The sequence below is a fragment of the Clupea harengus genome, chromosome 5 (assembly GCF_900700415.2).
Source record: "Clupea harengus chromosome 5, Ch_v2.0.2, whole genome shotgun sequence".
Classification (NCBI taxonomy): domain Eukaryota; kingdom Metazoa; phylum Chordata; class Actinopteri; order Clupeiformes; family Clupeidae; genus Clupea; species Clupea harengus.
In genome coordinates, this window is record NC_045156.1 from 23,264,634 (window position 1) to 23,278,837 (window position 14,204).

The 14,204-nt window shown below is 42.8% G+C and overlaps 2 protein-coding genes across 14 annotated transcripts; both read left to right on the top strand.

The window, feature by feature from the left end:
* The first annotated feature begins 669 nt into the window (after positions 1 to 669).
* Positions 670 to 8,717, top strand: zc3h11a (zinc finger CCCH-type containing 11A). 13 transcript variants are annotated; one of them, XM_031568192.2, is made up of 18 exons: positions 670 to 1,037; positions 1,729 to 1,772; positions 2,474 to 3,047; positions 3,210 to 3,323; positions 3,432 to 3,551; positions 3,673 to 3,796; positions 3,941 to 4,126; positions 4,237 to 4,308; positions 4,393 to 4,473; positions 4,585 to 4,671; positions 4,779 to 4,841; positions 4,953 to 5,054; positions 5,271 to 5,765; positions 5,874 to 5,944; positions 6,036 to 6,540; positions 6,734 to 6,942; positions 7,128 to 7,324; positions 7,514 to 8,717. In XM_031568192.2, the coding sequence occupies exons 4-18, from the start codon at positions 3,270 to 3,272 to the stop codon at positions 7,725 to 7,727; spliced, it is 2,580 nt and encodes an 859-aa protein (XP_031424052.1). In that variant the 5' UTR covers positions 670 to 1,037; positions 1,729 to 1,772; positions 2,474 to 3,047; positions 3,210 to 3,269; the 3' UTR covers positions 7,728 to 8,717. The 13 variants fall into 13 exon arrangements, with proteins under 13 accessions (XP_031424052.1, XP_031424053.1, XP_042563810.1 ...); XM_031568193.2 differs by having other exon boundaries at positions 2,981 to 3,047; XM_042707876.1 differs by having other exon boundaries at positions 1,732 to 1,772.
* A 691-nt stretch (positions 8,718 to 9,408) lies between these two features.
* snrpe (small nuclear ribonucleoprotein polypeptide E) lies at positions 9,409 to 12,411 on the top strand. Its single transcript, XM_031568201.2, has 5 exons — positions 9,409 to 9,604; positions 9,992 to 10,018; positions 10,958 to 11,020; positions 11,442 to 11,520; positions 12,153 to 12,411. Exons 1-5 carry the CDS (start codon positions 9,551 to 9,553, stop codon positions 12,212 to 12,214), a joined length of 285 nt encoding a protein of 94 aa, XP_031424061.1. The 5' UTR covers positions 9,409 to 9,550; the 3' UTR covers positions 12,215 to 12,411.
* The last annotated feature ends 1,793 nt before the right edge of the window (positions 12,412 to 14,204 follow it).

Sequence of the window (14,204 nt, forward strand, 5' to 3'; positions counted from 1 at the left end):
TTAGGATAGCGCTTCTCATCAAAAATAGACAGTAAAAAGATGTTTTAATAGTCATATTGAAATCATACCAGCAACATTACATAAACTGACACCTTTCACTGCAGTTTCGATGTGTGGGCTATGTGTCATAGACACGACAGAAATATTAAGAATATTTCTTTTAACCATTTTAGCAACTGCATGTTATGAAAGGGGAAAGTGGAGGCTACATGTGTAGGCTACTATACAGAATCCCAATGTTGGCTATAATTACATTATATCGATAAGTTGGTAGTTTCCAGTTGTGCTCTCTCTGTTTTGCCTTTGCTCTGAATGAGGGCAATGAAAGTCATTTCTGGTCCTCACTTTTCAGACCATTCATCAATGATAGATGAAACCAAACTGATTGTGTATTGACAGCCATTATCAAAGGCAAACCTGTGCAGAAAAATAGGGCTGGCAGTAGCAACGCAGCATAGAGTAGGCTACACATCCAACCAAGACACAGCAGTACTGCAATGCATTTAGGTATTTAACAATTTCTTAATCATTCTGTAACTTTTTGCTGCAATCATATTAGGCCTAATTCACACTGGATGCGTGGCGTGTGCGTTGCAGCTGCGTTACCTGTTGATCTTCATTTCGGTGCCCATGTTAACAGGTTAGAGCATGTGTACATTGCCTACGTGAGACGCGCGTTTGCAATATTCGCCCGACCTCCTCTGAAGTATGACGTCAATGGATTCGAAATATTGAAGCTGTAAACCAAGTGTTAGTTGTTCCTGAAATTTAGCTCTTTGTGTTGTTTAACATAAATAGTTTTATATACAATATATTTCAAGAGGGAATTCGACATTCATGTAAGTTTTAGGAAGGGAAGTTATGTGCGAGTTATTATAGTCTTTTTGCCAAAGACATGTACGTCTATGGTGTTTACCGTTGTAGATCTGACTGTCCAGCCGACGCCATCTTATTTCCAGAAACCGAGTAGAGAAGAACAGGACAGAGTGGACGTCGAGAAATAGAACGGATAGTTACTATTTCCTTTTAGTAAACTGGTAATTAATTCGATTTACTGAAACACTTTATGTTGTTATTTAGTTGGAGCATTGTGTATCTCAATGAGCTAAAGCGACCAAGAGTTTTGAGTAATGTCCATATGATATGTAACTTAGCTAACATTAGCTTGCATGGTCGCTTGCTAACTTTCCTAGTAAGAAATGGTTGCTTGCAACGATGAACCACGGATCAATGACATTAAGCTAACAACGTGTTGTCTCCAGTGTGTCTTGAAGTGCATAACATAGATAGCTACCTCAGGCTGGAAGCCTTTGTAATGTTATCATCTCCTCCCTCACACAGCTAACGTTAACTGATAAATCGTTGTTGGTTTGGAGTCCGCTAATGTTAACATTAGCTCTCCTTTTGTGGACTGTTATATTCTCTAGGACTTGTTCTGTTCAGGCTAAATTGATAACTGTAAGTAAACGTAACTTTTATGATATGCTGACTTGATTCAAACATTGGTTAGCTATTGTATTTGGTAATGTTCAGTTGAAGGGCCCATATTAGCTAGTGTTACTAGCTAGCTGGCAAGCAACTCAGGCTTGCTAGCTGACTTGCCGTGTAACGTTTCGAAACACCCCTGTGTGGTTAGCTAACGTTACCTATATTTATAGAAGTGCTGGCGTTAGGTAACTACAGAAAATAACTTGGAGATATTTAACGCTGACCAACCTTTTGTTGCAGTAGCAACGAGTGAAGATGAACAACGCGTTCTCCAAATAATTCTGGTAAAAGAAACAGTCTTATTGCTTCTCTGTTCTGTGCATTTATTTTAGCTAGTTAGCTCCCATCAACAGTGGTATAACGTAAATGTGGCTAGCTTGACATAGTAACCATGTGCTGCAAATATTATTGCCAGTTTATGATCTCACAGAAGTCGTGTAGATCCACACTTTCTAATTCTACTTATTTGTTATCTAGCATATTAATGAAGTGCCTCGTGTTATTACTTCCCATAACATCGAATGACTCTCTTATTTGGCTTTATGGAAGCACCATGGATAAATATAATGTAACATCCCTGAAAATGAGTCAGAAAGCTCCTGTCATGTATTTAGATTTTGTAACATAACCTAAGCCAGTATTTCCACACTGTAACACGGTGTTGATGTATGAAATGACTTGTCAAATACATCAAGTCCTACTTTCTGGATCAAAACCAGAGGTTGGCTGATTGTGCCTGAGGGTCAGACTCTTGTCTTTCCATCAGCCACAAGGTTACTCTGGTGTCTGGGCATTTAAAATATTGCATATATGTTCATGCATTATTTTAAGATATAAATAATACATCATTGCCTAAATACTTTGGGTGTCGGCGGTCAGTGTCCAGAACCCATCTCATGCCCAGTTCACCTCAAATATTCCAGCATTTTAAATGAACCTGTTGGTGTATGTCGGGGAGTGTCTTTCTGTTTTTTTCTATGTTTAGGTAAAGAAGCTTCTTCTCTTTTCTGAAGATTTCTGGATATGGAATAATTCCTTTTTTTTTCTGAGGAGAGGATTGAGATTTCTGGAAGATTGCCATTTTCTGCTCCTTTATATTTTTTTCTCCCCCCAGTATTCATCCTTTACCTTTTCCATATTTCTCTGAAAGGCCCACCCTCAACCCCTACAGTCAGCACTTTTTTTTTCTGTCAGTGACCCAGATATCAGAAGATACAAGCCCTAATCCCCCCCCCCCCCTTTTTATTATTATAGTTTTTGATGCCCTCCCCTCTTAACAGCCACCCAGAAGATTATTTTCAAATTTACTTCATCATCCCTCTCACCCCTAGATTGTCTTCATTTGTCCACTATTAATAAAAAAAAAGAAAAGAAAGAAAAAAAAAAGACTTTTGCACCACGGATGAATAATAGTTGATCAGGCTAACGGGAGCAGTAGGATCTATTCTCGCCGTGCTTTCACTCTTTACTCACGGATCAAGTCTTCCTTCAGGATATCTGCCCCATCTCGGACCTCAGCACTTAAGAGAAGAGCAGGGGATTCTTCTCAACCGCTCCAGGTGAACACAGCACACGTGTCTGCATTTTCTTCCCATCTCATGCTGAGATCCGTACTACAGCCTGTTAAGGGTTTTCTGCCTGTTAAGCAGTGGAGCAGGAGCTGTGTCAGAGCATGCAATTGTGGTGCAAGGCTGTAACTAGGTGTGCACTTCTGTTGTTAGAGAGAGCTCAGGCCCTGAAAGAGACAGCCAGTGAGAGGATCCAGAGTTGCCTGTCCCAGCATGACCAACCACGGTGATGACTGTTACTTCTTCTACTACTCGACGTGCAGCAAGGTGAGCTCCTTAGTCAACCGGCTTTAAAAGCTTCCAAAGTTCGTAATAAAGGCTGTAATACTCCTGAGCTTTCTTCAGAGTTTCTAAGTTTTGTGTCTTATGTGGCAGGGCGACAGCTGCCCGTTCAGACACTGCGATGCCGCAATGGGCAGCGAGATGGTGTGCAGCCTGTGGCAAGAGAATCGCTGCTTCCGCAAGGTCTGCAAGTTCCGCCACATGGAGATTCAGGTGAGCAGTACATACTTTCAACTGGTTCATTGGCACTAGATAAGCTCCAGTATGTATCTTGGTATCCTCAGGAATTTCTTTGTGCTATATTTGATGGATCTTCTTGAAACCTTGTCTACAGAAAAACAGGAAGGAGATAGCATGCTACTGGGAGAGACAGCCATCAGGATGCCAGAAGTCCCACTGCGCTTTTCACCATGAGAGAGCTCGTTTCATAGACGGAGTCTTTGTTCCTCCCAATAAAGGTTAGTCCATAAAACCATGAATGTAACATGCATGTATCTATTCAGGTGATTTAATATTTCACAGGCAGGCTCCACTCACTGTTGTGAGTGTTACTAGGGTAACGCCATTCCAGGTTTTAAGTAGTTGGATTTTTGCTACCGCAGGCTCAGCTGTGAAGAAAGGCGGAGAGGAGGAGCCTACGCAGGAAGAGCCAGCCCCTCAGCCCCCCAATCCTTCTAACCCCCAGCTCCGCGGTGTCATAAAAGCTGACACGCAGGAGAACGTGCCCAGCCCCACCCATCCACCAGTGGTCATTAACCCTATTGATGACGAAGACGAAGATGAGGACGGTATGTCCGACTGAAATATTTTTCTTTCCTGTAGATGTTCAGGAGTAATAAAACTGGGTTGTTTTGACTAGATGGTCAATAACATTAACTCCTGTTCCTGACATCTCCAGATCAGTTCTCAGAGGAAGGAGATGAGCGGTCCAGAATGTCCTCTCCAAGGAAACTGATGATGGGCCCCAAAGGTAAAGCTAATGTAAATAAGTAGTCATCAAGCCTGTGTTCCCTCATCCCATTGGCGTTAGTTTACATCTCTCCTTCTCACGTAGACGATTCCTTGAACTTTGGTGTGCGGACGCTGGAGGAGATCCGGCTGCGCAAAGCCCTAAAGGCCAGTCTAAGGAGAGCAGGTAATCAAGATAGTATCGTCTTCTAGCTTTGATGGCACGTCACAGCACCGAGGCACATTGTGTATGATTTAACCCATGACTCATGTTCAAATTGACTGCTTGTGCCTCCAGAGGATGCAGGGCTTACAGTACCAAGCACTGGAGAGAAGGAGAACATGAGCTCCATCCTTCGCCCAGCACTTTTCACCGCCAAGAACCGTAAGAAATACTCAAACGAATAACCATGTGTATATATAACCAATTACCTTCCCCGTCGTCTTGATCATGGTTTGTGAGCATGCTTCTCTGAAATCCCTCATCCACAGGTCCTGAAGAAGCAGGAAAGTGGAGAATCACGGATCGACTTGAGAAAAGAACACTTAACGATGGTAAGATGACACCCATGTTCTCCCCCCTGTGAGTGGTGTAGGTAGAAGGTGGGGCTGTAGGTTACTGTTTGCAGCAGTGTGATGGGAGCTCACTGGTGTTCTTCTCTGCAGACACGCCTGTGGAGGGGGAGCTGCCTGTGAAGCGCAGCCTGTCCCATCGCCTGGGTGGGAGGGCGGATGGATCAGAGGATCCAGACCAACCCTCTCAGCGGGGTGAGTGTCTGAATGGGCAGTTAGGTTTGGGGGACATTTTTGTAATCTGTTCATAAAATGTCAAAATGCAGAAGCCTACACAATTAATCTCTCTTGCTCACACTCACACTTTTCTCTCTTGCTCTTATATCCCCCCCCCCCCCTATCAAAATATGCGACTGTGTTGGCTGTTAAGGCTGATGAGTTTTGCTGAGGTTTTTGCTCTGTGTCCCTCAGGTGCACATTCAATGCGGGAGAGACTGGGCCTGCATGCAGAGTCCAGCAGCACTCCCAGCCCTGCAGCCACTAGCCAGCCGGGCCCTACTGGAGAGATTCGTATTAAGACGTTGGAGGAGATTCGGCAGGAGAAGGCCGCCAAGTCCCAGGCACAGGCCTCCGACAGCCCTCCCAAGAAGATCACGAAGAGCTTCTCCGAGACCCTCCTTGCCAAGAAAAAGCAGGAGCTGCAGAAGAGGAAGGTGCATGTGGTGACCAAACCTGTGAGTAAAGAGACTCCAGAGGCCACACCCGTTGTCAAACCCTCCGCTCCGGCCCAGCCAAGCGGCGGGGTGCGGGTGAAGACCCTGGAGCAGATCCGGCAGGAGAAGGCAGCCAGACTGGAAGCCCAGGCCCAGAGCCCTCCTGCCCAGGACCAGAGCTCATCGTCGGGGTCTGAAGAAGGAGGAGCCCCTAACAAGAAGCGAATCCTGCGTATCAAAACACCTTCACCTGGTATGCTTTTATTACTGCAGTTCCTGTTAAGCTTATTTCTTATTCATTTGTGGTCGAATTCCAAGTGAAATATATTGATCATCTTGCATGTTGTACTTGACTCTTCAGCATCAGCTGATGTCAAAGTGCAGAAACTTGCTGAGCTGCCTGAGAAGCCCAAAGATGGTGGATTTAATGAGGTGAGATGCTTTTCCTTTTAAACCATGTCAGATATCTTAAGTTGTTTTGCTGAACGACTAAGCCCTAAGCTGTCCTCTTTCCGTGCCCTAGACGTTGGCCAATGGGAAAGCTGTGGCTCCTGCTGTTGAGAAGGTGCGGCCAGACTCCAGCTCGGTGAAGGTTAAGACATTTGAGGAGATCATGCAGGAGAAGCAGCTGCGCAGGCAGGAACAGGAAGCCACCCAGTCCCAGGCCACACCAGCTGCCCAGAAGCAGCCCATCACGGTGACCAACACCACCACCATCACCACCCCGGCGCCCAGCCCGCCCGCTCCTGTCCCTGCCCCTGCCCCTGCCCGCCAGCGCATCACTGTAAAGCCCAATGTGGCCCCTGCCGTCCTCAATGCTGAGCCCCTTGTCGCTGCAAGCGCAGGTCCCAAAGACCTGCCTGTGAGCTTGGTGAAAAGGCCTAGGATCGCTGCAGCTCCTGCTCCAGCCCCCACCCCTGCCCCGGCCCCCGCCCCTTTGCCGGTCCAGCAGATCCCTGTCTCAGCAACGCCGCAACCAAACACAGCCCCAGAGACCGGCCCACTGAAGAAGTCCCCTGAGAATAAAGGTAAAGACCCAAAATCTCTTGAGAGCCCCTGTTTTTCATGCCGTTGAATGCCCCACACTCTTCCCCTTATGAAGGATGTCTTTTTTATTATTATTTTTTTTTTTTTTTTATAACAATCTGGTTTTAAAATGGCTGTCAGGCCATGTGACTGCAGGTAACAGGCATTAACATCTCCTTGTGATTTTCTTTGCAGTGAAACCCAAGGTAAATGTGAAGCCAGTGGTGAAGCCATCCTCTATGAAGCCATCCTCTATGAAGCCGTCTGCACACGTGCGGCCGGGCCAGAAGAGGAAGGCGGCGGCCGGCAAGGGGTCAGCTGTTGCCGCGGTAAAACCCTTGAGCCCGGCTGCTGCCGCTGAAGAAGCCGCCGAGCTGCAGGAGCCGCCCTGCAAACGCTCTGAGGTGAGATGGCAACACAGCTCCTCTCTAACCCTCATCACTGACCTTGTCAACTATTCAAGCAGTCCCTGTCATTAGACCTACCTCACACCTTCACTAATGAAAACTACAGGAGGCAGTCTCTCCACTTAAGTGCCCTGGGGCTTTAGTATGGTGTGTTGATGGCCTTACCTGATTTCTGTTTGCAGGTGTCTGTACCCGCTCCTCCATCTGCGTTAGAAGCAGCGGCCACCCAGATTCCCCTCCAGGGCCATGCCATCAGCAGCTCTGCTGTCGAGGGTAACACACAGAAAAACGACCTCCAGACTGTGCCTGTGTTTGAGCAGAGCCCGGCCACACCCACATCCAACAGCTCAGCGGAGAACCTCATGACTGCCCCTCAGAGGTGAGTTGTCAAATAATTTTATTTCTGAAACCTCATAGATCTATCGTATGTGGTCTTACTGTTTTTGGGGGAGTGGAGCGATTTAATATTGTCTCAATGGAAAGTTGCCGCAGGTTTGAGGTTCCAGAACATGGAGGAAACGCATTAATGAATTTGAGAAAAAAAATGTATGTCTGCTTTGTCCTCCAGCCCTCCTGTGCCGAAGACCCCAAACCAGACGAGGGCACGCAAGGGAAGCACCACCACTCCCCGCATCAACACCTCTGTTACGTCCAGCACCTCTAATGTGGATGACTTTGAACAGCTGATCAATGAGTTTGAGATGGACGATGAAGTCGATCTGGGGCCTGACAAGGGGGAGGATGACCTTCTCCTAGAATTGTCGGAGATGATTGGTAGCTGAAAGAAAACACTCAAGACAAGCCCCCTGCACGCCTTCTTATTCACTGTTACTGAAAAAAAAAAAAAATGCCACCATTTCCCTTTTAAACTGAACTCTGTTGCATTTGGTTTTAATTTGTGTTGGATAATATTTCAGTGCTTTTAATTTAAAGGCTTTTTTTATGGTCCCCTTTATCTCATAAAAATACAAAAAGGGGGGTTTTGTTTTGCTCATTGATAAGCTGATGTTGACTCAGCTTTGTTGAGGAATCAAGCCCTCTCTCAGAACCATTCTCCCAAGAAAGCAGGGCTGAGGTAGAGAGTTGGACTAGACTCCCCTGGAGTAGGGGAATCGTGTTGGTTATTCCGTATACTATGTATGCAAACATCAAGCTTCAGAGACATGGAACAGGGCTGGCTCAACAAAGTGAAGTTACACCACCCAGGAATCTTTAATGTGCTCTGTGTTTCAAATCATGTACAGAGTTGTATTTCCCCCCCCCTTTCGTTTTAAATTCATTGTTATCTCAGTCTCTTAGCCCAAGAAAATGTGATCAGTGACTCTTTAATGTCTTACCCCTTGAAGCTCAAAGCCATAGAGTTCCTAAACATCTGACATGCCTGTGGTCTTTTTGTGTTCATGCGCAGTCCCCTTCTTAAGATTTTTGTTTTGTTTTTGTTTGTGCATCACTGGCATCTGCTTTTTATTCTCCACATTACTTCAAGGGACCATGTTGTATCTACACTCTTTCAGTTACAATTATGGCTTGAAAAAATGCTTCTCAGGGACTACACTTGAGCTGTCTGATGGTTGCTGTACAGGTTACAAATACTTTTCTCTGTTAAACTGTATCCTGTGCTATTGTCTCATTTTATTTTGTTGCCGCATAATTACTTCTCTAGAAGTATCTCGTATATGAGTTACTGTGTCGTTAATTTCTTTTGGTTCCTCTTCATCTTCAATCCTGTTGTATAAGTCTTTGTAAATAATAAAAAAAATCTTTTATGAGAATTTTTTTGAGTTTGGTTGGTCACAGACACTTACTGAGAGCTGCATAGTTTTAAGTCAACTGATGAAGGCAGAATACTTACATCGTGAAAATGTAGCGGATTCCCTAAATATTGAACAAGGTGCATGCTACACCTGTTTTAAACATTTGCATTATATAATCAACCTGTCAAGTAATGTTACATGATGCCTAGTTTTAAACTTTAGTATTCCCCAGGAAGAATCGGGGAGAGAAAGAAACAGCATAACTGTCGTTTTACCTAAATGTCCACTGCAAGGCAATAGCCATGCCACGAAATGTGGTGCATGCGCAGTGGGCAACACTTACCTACAATGTTGGTGATGCAATTTAGTCTGCATGAATGAGTAGTATGAGAATCGGTCACACCTACCTAAATAGACTTAATGTCATAGGAAAGCATCCAGCTGAGGTATGTCAGGAGTGTCAACAACTAGAAACAACCTATATCATGCAGGAGGTACACGGCAAAGAGTGAGAAGAAACATGTACAAAAATAATGCGGACTATTGGTTTGACAGAGGTATCAGTTAAAAGTATTTTAGAAATTGGGGCGGATAAAAGGGGGAAAATATGGCTTTCTAAATTAATTAATATGATTTGAGCATGGTGGCGTAATGGATTGATCCACAAGGTGGCAGCAATGCAACAGTAAGGATGCCGGCTGCCGTTAAACGACAAAGAAGAAGAACCCGGAAACGCGCCATTGCTGAACAAACCAACGTGAAGGTTTCGTCGCCGCGCAAATCGTAGGGCAGTACAGTAATACGAAATCCTTTTTTTTTTTGCTGGCAAACACAGTAATATTTAAAACAGAATGGCGTACCGGGGACAAGGACAGAAGATCCAGAAGGTTATGGTCCAGCCTATTGTATCCTTTGCACGCGGCAGCTTTCACCAGGAATCTGGCCTTCTCTTTCATTCATATACGATTTCAAGCTAATTTAGCGAGCTAACATGAGCTTGCATGCTCTCAACAAACATTTATCATTTATACGTTTTTGTCATTTCTTGTTGGTATATATGATTTCAGACTGTAAAGTAATGTGCAAAACAGTGTCTGCAAATGATTTTCGTTGCGTTGCTAATGTCAGTACAGTAATTAAATATTAATTTGCCTGATCCCAACAGCTAACCTGTTAGCAGTAAGTTCAGCTAGCAAGTTTAGCAGTGTTATGTTGTGCTACACTGAGTACGATTATCCTTATTTAGTCTGCTCGTTCCGACTTGTTCATGTTTTCCTTAACCAACCCCACAGAATCTAATTTTCAGGTATCTTCAAAATGTAAGTATACAATTAAGTAAGAATAGGCCTAATGTAGAAATTGTTATGATGATGATAATTATGGATTTCACAAGAACGAAAAGTTATGCATTAATGTGAAATGTATTGCTATTGTCATTACCTAAAACCCTGAAGTTTGATTTGTTTGAGTTGTTTGTTGTGGAGGTGAGAATCTTACTGAAGATTATTAGAAAATGTTAAAGATATTGAGTTTAACCCTCCTATTGTCCTAAGTAAAAAATAACACCCATTTGGTCATTATGGCCTGGGATTTAATTTTCTTATAAATTACTGTTATATTTAAGTACAGCTTTACAATTTACAGTGTTACAAGTAATTGTATCAAATTCAACCTAATAGGTGCAAAATCAGCCGATTTTGTCTCCCTCTAGTGCCCCGAGAAGCCCACATGCATTGCAAATTGTGGGAAAATGTTGTGAACATAAGTTAAACTATGGCTGTGGACGGATAGTCAAAAAGTATGTCTTATGTCCATTTCTAACTACTTTTCCTTGATTTTGGAAAACGTCATGACAGTTAGGAACCTTCCTAAACAAACTATCTGTCTGCAGCCCAAGATTCACGGCCCCTAAAATAGTACCCCTAAATAGTGAAAAATTGAGTGGTGAAGTGGTCTTCTACTGTCATTAATAGAAATGTGATGATCACATGCTAATATAATGAAGGTGGGCATAGGAGAAATAGTGGCATCACCAATATGTTTATATAGCTTGTTCCACATCAGAAGTTACTTCGGGGCATATTAACCTAAAGAGAAAAGGTGTTCATGACCAATTTCTATCATTTTGCAATGTTTGAAAATAGTTTTTGTTTTGGTCACTATGACCCAAGGACAATCGGAGGGTGAAAATGTTTTTCTCCTTTTAGAATTTGGAAGTTGAAATGTGTGTTAAATTGTCAATTTTCTTGTCTTTCTAGCGGTCCCGTATTCAGGTCTGGCTCTATGAACAGGTCAACATGCGGATAGAAGGATGTATCATTGTACGTCAGGTTTTTCATTCCCATTCTGAATGTATGTCTATGGCTGGATGGCAAGTCCACAGCAAATGGAACTCTTGGGGTGGTCTCCTGCCTTTCTCAGGCATTAACCCCAATAGTTAGCAAGAGCAAGATGTATTTATTTTGCATGTTCTTTTGTGTGCCACAACAAAGCTCTTCCTTCAGCACAGAGTCTCAGGGTCTGGGTCAAATATTTGATGTACTCAAATCACTAGAATCTGTCACAATATTTAAGAAGCTTGTAGACTACCGAGGTTGTCTTTGTCCATCCAACCATCAATTTTGGTGCTTCTTTTACCATTAATAGGTAGTTGTAACTAAACAGATGGAAGTCTTGTTTTTGGAATGATTTGGTGCCTTATTCCTCTGAACATGCTTATCTAAAGTGTACTGCATGTTCCAGGGCTTTGATGAATACATGAACCTGGTTCTGGATGATGCAGAGGAGGTCCACATGAAAACCAAGAACAGGAAGCCCCTGGGTAAGACTGCAGTTGTCCCACTACCCCAGCAAACCTAGTTTATTAAGCTGTAGAAGTTAGGCAGTTTCTGTTCAGAAATATATATATATACATGAACTGACAGTGTAGTAGCAAATATGATGCAAAAGTAAAGCTTTTCGCTTCCATTAATTGGATTATGAGATGGTGTGGATCCGATCAGTGGTGTGATGTGTTCTATTACTATTACTGGTCTATATTTTTAGTTTCTGGCAGGATGGACCACATGTTTGATCTCATGGATAGTACAGTAGCACAATTTAGGGAAGTTTTCATCAGACAGCTGAAAATCTAAAATAGTAATGATAACATTTTGTAACAATAATCAACTGTGATGACATGTTAGAACTAGAAATGGCCATTTTGGAGTAATTCTTCTGTTAGCCTGCACTAATGAACCGTCTGAACATACCCATGCTAGAGCCTTGTTTATGGTTTACTTCTTCCTGTGTACCTTTGGAAATTGTAGTCTTTAACAAAGCAAGACATTAAGTATGTGTCAGGATAATGTTGTGCGACAAGTAATACAAGTAATTCATTCAGATAATATTGATCAAGAGAGAGCATTTTTTTTACTCAAGGCAGAAAAATCTGACACATTCTGTCTTCCACAGGTCGGGTCATGCTGAAAGGAGACAACATTACCCTACTACAGAGTGTGGCCGCCGTCCCCTAAGCACCTACCCGTGATGTGGACTGTCTGAGTTTTGTTTGTTTTTGTTGTTTTTTCCCCCCGTTTTTCTTTTAATAAAGTTGTATGGATGAGGTTTTTTTTTGTGTTTGTTTTAAGCAGACACTTGTGATTTGTGTTAGCTATGGTGGTGAAAGCTTTTTGATAATCTCTACCATTAAAGATTTTTGGTTTGTTTCTTACCATGTTTGACTTATTATTTTGTTTTTCAATGCATCGATTTATACACAAATAGTCCTGACAGTACAGCCTGCAATGCAACGCTTGCTCAAGACTGATTGTTTTAAGTTAGCAACTCAGCCAGCTTGTTTAGGTATTTCTAACATGTGGTAATTGTTCCTACCACAGAGGAGACTCGGTTAGCGATCAATCAGAGGACAAGGCTTCGTTCTAGCACTTATGCATGGAGGGAGAGTGTAACTTCACAAAGTTGTTTAACTGGTCTCTGTTTAGTTCTTAGCAGTATTGATTCTTATACCCAAATTGACATCACATCAGAATACATGTACATAATTGTCATATCAGTTAATCATTCAGAATCGTAAACCTTCTAGCATAGCATGTCTCACAAATTCAACTTCTCCAAATCATTTCACTTTGTCTCTGCATGACATGAGTTTACAAGAACAGTGAGCTACCCTCATCTCTACCCCAGTTGTGCAGAGATCACCTGACTATCAACAAGAGAAGAGGGACGTAGACATACAGAGCTGATATGCACTTGGCCCCAACACTGGGACAGGAATCTTCATACTCAGCTCAGTGGACAACTCATTAATGTAAGACATTGGGTTAAACAAGCACCTAAAACACAAAATGAATCATCGACATTAAACATGAACCTCCCAAATAAACAATGAGTAATCAACCCTATCACACGTGTGGGTTTAAAAACATTTTACAATCAGTGGGAGGTGGAGATGCTCTAGTCTACGGGTCCATTCGTCCTGTGTTGATATTCATGTAATGATCCAGGACAGCCACAAGAGGGAGGTGTGTTTCTGTGCTGTCACTTGATCCAATTTGGGATTTAAATATATTTATTTGCTTAATTAGAAAAATTGTAGTTCATTTTTGTTTCTAATATTTGGCGAATATTATGCATTTATTTATTATATTATTATATTATTATATTAGTGTAGTACACATTGTAGTGCAACAGCGCCCGTACGAACATAAGTCATGTTCGTGCGGATACTGAGTTTCAATGTTGGGGTTATACTGAGTTTTTCCTCACGAGCTGATCATGATGTATTGTGGGGTACAGGGTGCAATTTGTGAAAAAATCAGTAGGGGGGGTTCTTAAATGGGTTCTTGGTTTTTATTCATGAAAATAAATCACGAAACACAGTTGCCTATGTAACTTAGGCCCACAGTAGACTATTAAGCCTATTGGGCTATGTTTTGCAGCTGTTAAAACATGCACTGGCCTGAATAGTATAGCTAACATAAAGAACAGGTTTGCATTGCAAGCGCTAGCCGGTTGTTGGCTGAACTGACTGATCAAAATAAGTGCTTTCTTTTCGCCCTCCGCAAACTGTTAACCAGATAGCTCACTGGATGGCAACTAGAATATATCAACCCTACCGATTTGGTTACAGCAGATGTCACACATTCCAACCATGAACTTTAAACACTTTGTGCAGCAAAATACGAATATCCCCCATTCTTCACACTAATATCTTAAACCACAACTTTTACCGTTTGACTTGTTATTTGTTAATGCGAACTTGTTCGATACATCGTTCGAGTCAGCCTGGGAGTTCCCCTCAGCCTGGGAGTGGCCTTCATCCAAACAGTAGGCCTATCTCTTGTAGTGGCATACTCCGTTGTGGGCTACTGTTTCTAGGAATTTTATAGTGAGGGTAAAATCTCGACAATGCCGCACTAAATCATTTTAGTTTGTCTTTCATTTGGGTAGCTAGCTGTAGTGAAATAGACTGTTTGTGCCTGGTGACGTACCAAAAAAGGGCAT

Bases quoted from the DNA above. Each gene is read 5' to 3' on its own strand.
- snrpe (XM_031568201.2), top strand. From the start codon at position 9,551: ATGGCGTACCGGGGACAAGGACAGAAGATCCAGAAGGTTATGGTCCAG. The intron at 11,021-11,441 runs GTACGTCAGGTT...TGCATGTTCCAG, and splicing joins GGATAGAAGGATGTATCATT to GGCTTTGATGAATACATGAA. The intron at 11,521-12,152 runs GTAAGACTGCAG...TGTCTTCCACAG, and splicing joins CAAGAACAGGAAGCCCCTGG to GTCGGGTCATGCTGAAAGGA.
- zc3h11a (XM_031568194.2), top strand. From the start codon at position 3,270: ATGACCAACCACGGTGATGACTGTTACTTCTTCTACTACTCGACGTGC. The intron at 3,324-3,431 runs GTGAGCTCCTTA...CTTATGTGGCAG, and splicing joins ACTACTCGACGTGCAGCAAG to GGCGACAGCTGCCCGTTCAG. The intron at 4,309-4,392 runs GTAAAGCTAATG...CTTCTCACGTAG, and splicing joins ACTGATGATGGGCCCCAAAG to ACGATTCCTTGAACTTTGGT.